This window comes from Sinocyclocheilus grahami, unplaced genomic scaffold, assembly GCF_001515645.1.
Source record: "Sinocyclocheilus grahami isolate Dianchi unplaced genomic scaffold, SAMN03320097.WGS_v1.1 scaffold389.1, whole genome shotgun sequence".
Taxonomy (NCBI): domain Eukaryota; kingdom Metazoa; phylum Chordata; class Actinopteri; order Cypriniformes; family Cyprinidae; genus Sinocyclocheilus; species Sinocyclocheilus grahami.
The window spans coordinates 558,238-567,757 of NW_015505568.1; the positions used below are offsets into that span (position 1 = coordinate 558,238).

At 39.1% G+C, this 9,520-nt stretch overlaps 2 protein-coding genes across 4 annotated transcripts in view; one reads left to right on the plus strand and one right to left on the minus strand.

Moving 5' to 3' along the window:
• Positions 1-2,100, minus strand: part of LOC107550159 (regulation of nuclear pre-mRNA domain-containing protein 1B-like) — a 9,557-nt gene extending 7,457 nt beyond the window's left edge. Inside the window, exon 1 of one of the 2 annotated variants that reach the window (XM_016231388.1) lies at positions 1,869-2,100. The gene's annotated coding sequence lies outside the window, so the exon portion shown is untranslated. The remainder of the gene's footprint in view (positions 1-1,868) is intronic. The other variant, XM_016231387.1, reaches the window with a different exon arrangement.
• Positions 2,101-2,131: 31 nt separating this feature from the next.
• The window catches only part of tti1 (TELO2 interacting protein 1), a 12,080-nt gene continuing 4,691 nt past the window's right edge, over positions 2,132-9,520 (plus strand). Inside the window, exons 1-6 of one of the 2 annotated variants that reach the window (XM_016231386.1) lie at positions 2,132-2,203; positions 3,844-6,160; positions 6,276-6,434; positions 7,418-7,566; positions 7,672-7,812; positions 8,681-8,885. In XM_016231386.1, coding sequence (XP_016086872.1) covers positions 3,868-6,160; positions 6,276-6,434; positions 7,418-7,566; positions 7,672-7,812; positions 8,681-8,885 — 2,947 coding nt within the window. In that variant the 5' untranslated portion in view covers positions 2,132-2,203; positions 3,844-3,867. The other variant, XM_016231385.1, reaches the window with a different exon arrangement.

Below are 9,520 nucleotides of genomic sequence, written 5' to 3' on the forward strand. Positions count from 1 at the left end.
ATAGAACGATAGATAGATAGATAGAACGATAGATAGATAGAACGATAGATAGATAGAACGATAGATAGAACGATGGATAGAACGATGGATAGAACGATGGATAGAACGATGGATAGAACGATGGATAGAACGATGGATAGAACGATGGATAGAACGATGGATAGAACGATGGATAGAACGATGGATAGAACGATGGATAGATAGATGGATAGAACGATGGATAGAACGATGGATAGAACGATGGATAGATAGATGGATAGAACGATGGATAGAATGATGGATAGATAGATAGATGGATAGAACGATGTATAGAACGATGGATAGATAAATGATAGATAGATGGATAGATAGATGGATATATAGATAGATAGATGGATAGATAGATAGAACGATGCATAGATAGAACGAGGTTTTATTTTTATTTAATGATAAAAATAAACCGCCATGTAAGACCTTTCCAAAGCAGGAATGAAAAGTTTGTCAGATAGATAGATAGATAGATAGATAGATAGATCGATAGAATGATAGATAGAACTATAGAACGATAGATAGATAGATAGATAGATGGATAGATAGATAGAACGATGCATAGATAGAACGATAGAACGATAGATCGATAGAACGATAGATCGATAGATCGATAGATCGATAGATAGAACTATAGAACGATAGATAGATAGATAGATAGATGGATAGATAGATAGAACGATGCATAGATAGAACGATAGAACGATAGATAGATAGATAGATAGATAGATAGATAGATAGATAGATAGATAGATAGAACGATAGATAGATCACACAGGGCACTGCTGAACTGTTTAACATGTTATTCTGCGTCTGAAGCTACTTTACAAATAACATTTGATTATATTTCTTATATCATATTATAGCTTATACGTGGAATATCTGTATGTTTATTTTAGTTTTCCACCCTGCAGGACCATTTAAACTGGACTACTGAAAAAAAAAAGTTTAAAAATTGTGCTAAAATTAAAACATACACATTCTCTCATACTGTCATATATACAGTGGGTACGGAAAGTATTCAGACCCCCTTAAATTTTTCACTCTTTGTTATATTGCAGCCATTTGCTAAAATCATTTAAGTAAATTTTTTTTCCTCATTAATGTACACACAGCACCCCATATTGACAGAAAAACACAGAATTGTTGACATTTTTGCAGATTTATTAAAAAAGAAAAACTGAAATATCACATGGTCCTAAAGTATTCAGACCCTTTGCTGTGACACTCATATATTTAACTCAGGTGCTGTCCATTTCTTCTGATCATCCTTGAGATGGTTCTACACCTTCATTTGAGTCCAGCTGTGTTTGATTATACTGATTGGACTTGATTAGGAAAGCCATATAATAATAAATTTTATCAACTAACTAACCACATGCATACACATTATATATGAAATATTGTGGCGTGACATGCTATACACCATATTAAACTACTTTTAAATGCATTTTAAAACTTATTTGTGAATTATGCATATAGGATAGTTTTCAGAGGACTAGGCCTACTTCTATTAAGAGAGACCACATGGAATATTTGTACTTTTAAAGACCAATATATAGTAAAACAAGGTACATACATACACAAAATACACATATATATAAACAACGTATATATAACGGTAGTTTGATTGCATATATACCTGATTAATAAATGAAATATAACTGATGAGTTTGCACTTAAACTCTCTGCACTTCATGCATAGTGTGAGTTATTGATTAGTTGAGGTGATTAGTTGTAATGCATGATTTCCGGGACATGCAGTGAACATGTTCAAGACAGTAAAAGCTCATTAAACAAATCAAGCAACAACTAAACGATCAAGGTAAATAGCCTCTCACCTGTCAGCAGTTTTTCTGGATTTAACTTCAATATGGCACGCGGAAACCCCTGAAACACGAGCTACCGCGGATCAAAAGCGCGGTTTAAGTCGAGATATTAATAAGTCGAATTAATAAGATACAATACGCGAGTATACTCCTCGACACTTCTGCCGAATGTTTGAACACGATGAGATTTTGTTGCAAGTTGGTTGATAAACAAACGAGGGTCGCGTGCGTGTCGTCATGCCGACGTCATAGAGACGCGCCGTCATGCTGGATGTGTTTTTTTGCAGCTCTGTGTTCTTTACAACATGTGTGTCGTTTTGAGCAATAATAGCAGTCATCTTCTACTGGTGTGTGTTCTTTTGTCTCAGAAACCCAGCCTTTGTTTGGTAGCAGGGATAGAGGGTCTCCATCTGGACTGAATTTCGTAATTTTGTGTTTAATGAAATGAAGCAGGGGTTTAATGTCATGATTATGAGCTTGAAACGGCTGACATGACTTAGCTGGACTGAACCACTCAAGAGTAAGTATTACGGGAAATTTTAAGGGGAGGGGCTGTAAGTCATTATTCAATATGCTCTTTCCCTCTTCCTATATTAAAATTAAACTTGACCATAGAAGAGTATACTAAAAACAAGTTGTTTGTGTGATTTTAAGGTTTTAAATTTGTTGATTGGGCATCATCTTATTAATCATACACAGTAACAAGATTAATATGCACCTCAAAGGAAATGTCATGTTTTAGTGTGATAAGCAGTTCATAGTTGGTCATTGTCAGACTCTTGTCAATGTGTTTTGCCTGTTTGTATGTTTATTTGTTTTGGTAACACTTTACTTGAAGGGGTGTGCATAAGACTGACATGATACCTACATAATCATGACATGACACATGTCATGAATATGAAGGAGGTTTTATGCATGTTTATGACAACTGTCATTAAGTGTCATTCGCTTAGTTATGTCATTTTTAGTGCAAATATGACATTATTTGACCTAACCCTAACCTACCCTTACCCCTAACCATAGCCCATAACAAAGACATCTCAAACAATGTCATCTTTGCATTAAAAATGACATAACTGAGCGAATGACACTTAATGACAGTTGTCATAAACATGCATAAAAAACCCTTCATATTCATGACATGTGTCATGTCATGATTATGAAGGTGTCATGTCAGTCTTATGCACACCCCTTCAAGTAAAGTGTTACCATTTGTTTTAAGATAGCATATGTATGCTAGTCAAAACAATCATCAGCGATATTATTTAAGAAGTTAGAAATGGATCTGTATCTATTGTGAAATGCATTTGCTAGACTATATAATCAAAATGTAATTTAAATCAGATATTGAATACTAACTGATGCTGCTTAATGCTTTGATTAATTGCCAAAAGTTTTGTAAAATCAGTTAATATTGTTAGCTTTTTTTTTTCTTTTTTTTCTGAAAATTAGAGCTGCACGATAAATCACATGCAGATCTGTATCTATTGTGAAATGCATTTGCTAGACTATATAATCAAAATCAGATATTGAATACTAACTGATGCTGCTTAATGCTTTGATTAATTGCCAAAAGTTTTGTAAAATCAGTTAATATTGTTAGCTTTTTTTTTTCTTCAGAAAATTAGGGCTGCACGATAAATCACATGCGATATTTAATGTGCATCTTGTCAGTAAAGCCGGTTCTGTAATCAGTGGTAAATCTCCATCACGTGTGTGTTTTCACATGGAGCAGCATTTACTACACAGAGCCGTTGTTCACTGACGAGCTGTTTTGCGCAGCTTGTCAGTGAACAACGGCTCTGTGTAGTAAATGCTGCTCCATGTGAAAACACACACATGATGGAGATTTACTGCTGGCTTTACTGACAAGATGCGCATTAAATATCGCATGTGATTTATCGTGCAGCCCTACTGAAAATCTTATTTCAGAAAGTTAAATTGTTAAATCCCCACTGAACAATAATGAAACAATCTTCCTTCACAGATCTCATAGCTCCATACATGGATAATGGCTGAACATCAGATCGAAGACCCAAAGATTGCATTTGCATATCTCCGCCCATCCTGTGTCCTCCTGACCAAAGAACCTACTGCTGCTAACGTAGAAGCTCTTAGCGGTCATCTCCGCAGTGTGAGCGATGGAGCTCTTCAACAGCTACAGGACTATGTTCTGTTTCCCCTAAGATTTGTCCTCAAATCCCCTGGCTCCAAGCGGGAGGGACTTGTCCAGGCAGTCTTGGAAGTCATGACGTATGTACTGAAGAACACTTGCGTTCAGAGTTGGGATTCTCTGCGGGATCTTTTCTCCGAGCTGTGCCTTTGTCTTTGTTCCCCAAAAGACCCTGGAAAACCAGCCACGACCTCTGAGGAACTAAAGCTGGCCGTGCTCAGATGCCTGGATGCCCTCTTGCACTCTGCCTATGGTGACATTGCTTTTAAACTCTATGAGCCAAGCATGTTGCCCGGACTTGGAGCCGCTGTGTCGCTGCTTCTGGCTCTCACAGAGCATGAAAAAGCCAGAGGTGTTCAAACGGCTTCCCTGAAATGTCTCCTTTCTTTGTTTCAGCAGTGCAACTGCGAAGAGGAACACATTGAGCCAAGACCGGATGAGAGGTATCTGCTCGGACGTACCTTGGCCATGTTTTTACCTGGCATTTCCCGCTCGCTGAGTCTCGTGATCAGTGGAGACATAAGACAAGGCCATGCGGTTACAGTGAAGGCCATGAGGGTTTGGTACAAGGTAGTTGGTCTGGTAATGGCTGATGAGCAGCTTCAGCAAACAGACAATGATGTAGCAGCTGGTGATCTGGGAAGGGTTGAGGAGCTTGTTGTAAAGAGGACTCCATCCTGGCGCAAAGCCACATCCCAGCGCCTTGCCATGGTCTTACAGAAGATCATTTCTTGCACTTCTTCCCACCCGCACTGGAGAGTCAGGCTTGAGTTGGTCAATTTATCCCATTTCCTCCTTTCTCAGTGTAGCCAGTCTGTGGGTGAATGTGTCGGTCCTCTTCTGGAAGCATTGATAGGTGCTGTCAACGATGAGGAACCTGAGGTTAAGCACAGGTGCAATGCAGCACTGGATGAGGTGGCACAAAAAGGTCAAACCAATGGTGGGCAGGACTTTACTGACATTCTATCCGAAAACCTCCATAGCTTGGCGTCATCCTTACCTAGACTCATGAGAACGTCTGACGACCAACACAAGCTCTTTGTTCTTAACGTGTTCCTTGGGTACCTCAAGATTCTGGGGCCCAAAGTGGATGTGGTACTAACTTCAGCAGTACATCTTGAGCGCATCTCCAGAGCATTGATGCAGGTGATGGAGCTGGACGTAACGGATGTGAAGATCATTGAGGAGAAGACTCTAACGTCTTCAACAAACCTGGGACCTGACATGCACCAAATCCCATCCCAGAGGAAATACTTCCTCTACTTCACAGATGACAAAATATTCTCAGCTCTCAGGAAGATCTGCCGCATGTTGGGATGCTACGGAAACCTCTACCTTCTTGTAGACCGCTTCATGGAGCTGTACAAGGAGTCTTCGGTTTACAGAAAGCAAGCTGCTTTGGTCCTCAACGAGGTCATTGTTGGTGCTGCAGGCATTGGCGTAGAGACGGACAGTTCTAGGATTGATTGTTCAGGAGCAAACCAGTCTAGAACAAGTCAAGAAGACTTGAAATCGTCAATCATGTCCATCATCGAGGAGTACATCAGTTTGAGTAACTGGCATCTCCCTACAATCTCAGAAGCCTTGGAAGGGAAACTTGAGTCTACAAACTCCTTGGTGTCCAATAATCCAGAACGAAACTGTCTGCAGCTGCTTCCAGCATCCAAAACGGCAACGCTCCAACAACTCAACAGCAACATCTGGCAAATCTGTATCCAGTTGGATGGCATCGGAGGCTTCGCCCTGGCATTAGGCACCGATTTCCGTTTGCTTCTAATGACAACGCTATACCCTGTGCTGGAGAAGGCCGGAGACGAGTTGCTTCTTGTCAGCCAAGCGGCTTTTAGCGCCATGTGTGACCTCTGCAAGGCTTGCGATTACAGTTCACCCAAGGAGCTGGTCATCGAGAACTCAGACTACCTTCTCAATGATGTTTCTCTAAACCTGGCCAGACCTAGCATTCACCCTCATGCTCCGCGAGTTCTTGCAGTCATGTTCACTCACTCAGATGCCAGTCTGCTGCCTCTAGTGGCCGATGTGGTGCAGGACGTGTTAACGGCACTTGATCTCAGCTATGACCAGAGAGCGCCACAGTTCTGTAGTGTGCTGCACTCACTCATGAAAGCACTTGGTATGTCTTACTTTTCCTTAGTTTACTTAACTATTATTTCAAACAATGTTACTCTTAAGTATTAGTGGCTAAATATGTTTTTAGAGTTTGAAAAGCCAAACATGTTTTACCACAGTGAGATGGTTCACCTCTTCTCTGGGACACCAGAAGACACCCAGCAAAGAGACCCAGAATAAAGAGTGTGTGAACTTGAGGCAGTTTCTCATGGACTATAAGAAGCATAAGGAGCTTGCAGAAGGCATTGGAGTAGAGGAGGAAGATCCTAACGATCTAGGTTTGTGATTTTGATTCATTTATGTTTGGCCTAAACGGCCTAACCTTAGATTTTAAACTTAAATGCAAATGCTGTTGCCTTTCTAAGCAGTCAGACTTATGATTTTTACCTGGCAGGTGAGAAAACTAGTAAGGGACTTCAGCCACTTTAAAACTGAATCCGTAATGTTTACAAAATTGGAGTTTACTTGTGTACTTCATAAAATGTAATGCATTTTTTTAGACCTTCATTTCCCAGGATGCATTATCAGTGTTGCCTTTCCTTGAAATTTAGTTCAGTAAATTTCTATTCCTGTCATAAATGGGAGCCCATTCTTTAATTCTGAATGTTGCATGAGACCAAAATACCTGGGAGTTGGGTTATTTTTGGGCTAGTAAGCTAATTCTACAAAAACACTTTCCAAGAACAACCTGGCAACTGCAGAGCAATCACTCAGAACATCATAGCAACCATTGCATGGGCGACTACCATATTTTCTTCAGCAAATACTTGAGCATTACAGTTCCTGCTTGTAATTTAATTCTTGCACAGCAGACGACAGTAATGATCCAGTGAGTTGCCACAGCATACAAGTAAAAAGTGTTGGAATTGTTACGTTAATTCTGCTGAAGGTTTCATCATAGCAGCAGACCTGTAATAGGGGTAGTGGGTTCCCCTGGAACAAGCTTGCGGTAAGTGCTTTACACAAGGGTACAGAAGTAATAGAGCAGAATTATGATGGCACGAGCTCCGTTTTTGGCTCATCTTCAATCCTCCACATGCTGAGACTTTCAACTCAGTGCTCAGATTTCTAATCATTAAACCAACACCACACAGAGCAAAATTCCCAGAGTGATCCGTTATTATGGCTTTCCTACTGTCACACTGAAGGTTTGTAGCTGATTTGCTAGACACATTCAGCTGATGATCATGAGCATGCAGTCGAATGCACAGGAATGGCATGTAAAATGACCAGTTTGGTTTTTAAATTCTACTATCCACAGATGTTCCTCCACCAACTTCTGCTTCTGATGAGGACATGGATGGTCCTGCAGAGAAAAAGGAGCTTCCTCTTCATATCCAGATTGCAAAAGACGTGATGGAGAGATGCATCCACCTGCTCTCTGACTCCAACCTGGGAATCCGATTCAAGGTTGTAAAATCTCTTCTGTTGATGTATTATAGCTTTGGCATCGCTGCAGGCCTGTTTCCTTTGAGAAGAGCACGTCTAAAGTCAAACATGCATGTGTATTTTTAGGTGTTGGACATCTTGGAGTTGTGTGTGTGTGTTTTATGTGAGCGAGAGGACGAGATGCTTCCCATGGTGCACCGGTGCTGGCCTGCTCTCCTCCACCGTCTCACCAATGATGACCCTCTTGCTGTACCGCGAGCATTCAAGGTGAGACAATGTCCTAGCAACCACTCGGAACACCCTAGCAACCAGATAGCAGCATGCAAAAACACACCTTAGCAACTACGAACATCCACAATTAAAAAAAAATGTTTTAAAAGGCCATGAAAATTAATAAAGAATTCAAAGTCATGGGCATTTCTATAGTATTAACGCAATATTGTAGTTTAATGATTTGCTTTAGGAAATCATTTATATATAATTTATCTAGTAATTTAAAACAATCATTTAATTAACATTCAATTGGCTTGATAATGTTTTTTCAGTGAAGCGACGCTTGCTAACTATAGTGATGCCCGAATTATGAATGAATTGTTCTTTTGAGTCGATTTTTACCAATGAATTGGTCAAAGCACAAATTCTTCTGAAGGATTCATTAGTGAATCAGTCTGAAAGTAGTTTGCTATTATTGCATTAAGTGTGATCAATCATTTCTATTTCAAATAAATGCTGTTTTGAACTTTCTATTCATCAGCGAATCCTGAAAAATAAAATGTATCACCGTTTCCACAAAACAATTGGGGAGCACAACTTATTTCAACATTGTTAATAATCAGAAATGTTTCTTGAGCAGCAGAATATTAGAATGATTTCTGAAGATCATGTGACTCTGAAGACTGGAGTAATGATGCTGAAAATTCAGGATTTCATCACAGAAATAAATTAGAAAACAGCTATTTTGAATTCTAATAATATGTCACAATATTACTGTTTTTACTGTATTTTTGGTCAACTAAATGCAGCCTTGGTGAGCAAAACTTTAGAATGGTGTATAGTGTATATTAGTTGGAATACAATTCTAGATCCAGAAGATCATCAAGTTGCTCTGTTTTTCTTTATGGATCTCACTGTCCAGGTGTTGTGTATTCTGGGCGAGTCGTGTGGTGATTTCCTGAGGACACGCGTGTCTAAGGAGGTTCTGCCCCGTCTCACCTCGTCTCTGATGAAGCAGGCGGAGGTCAGCGCGCGCTCCGGACCCGTCTACACACTCACACTGGCTTACAAACTCCAACTCGCTGTGCTGCAGGGTCTCGGACCTCTGTGTGTGACACTGGACCTGAGTAAGTCTCGACATCAAGTGTCCCAAATGCACGCTAGAAATCGAATAGTATTTAATAATCAGTTATTAATGAAAATTCAATGAAAGTCAATAAGAGGTTTTTTAAGCCAATTATTGTGTAATAAAATGAAAATGTGCTAAACATAACATTAACTTAAAAGCTAAGGTTCAGCTAATTGTTCCATTGTCCCTCAGACATTAAAATATATTAAGTCGAATTAAAATTATAATGATTATTTTAATGAATGTACAGAGTCAGCATTATAACTCCTGACACTATACGTTATTATAGCTTAAAATGCAACACTAAATCCTGATATTCTTGTAGTATAATCTGCCTAAAAACATCAAATGCATCTACTTTACATATACATATACCTACACTTTACATACACATATACATGTGCTGAATGTCTGAGGGAAACACAATATTCAGCTAAAAATAATGTAATACATTAATGTAGGACCTTATTTTAGGATTTGAACCATTTTTGCTTGTAAAAGTGGGCTTGATATTTTACTTTAATAGTATTTTTCATTGCCTGCATAACCTTAGGGGACATTATTAAAAATTTTTAGTCCTTATTAAAGTTTTTGTTAATATTTTGAATTATATATATATATATATATATGTAT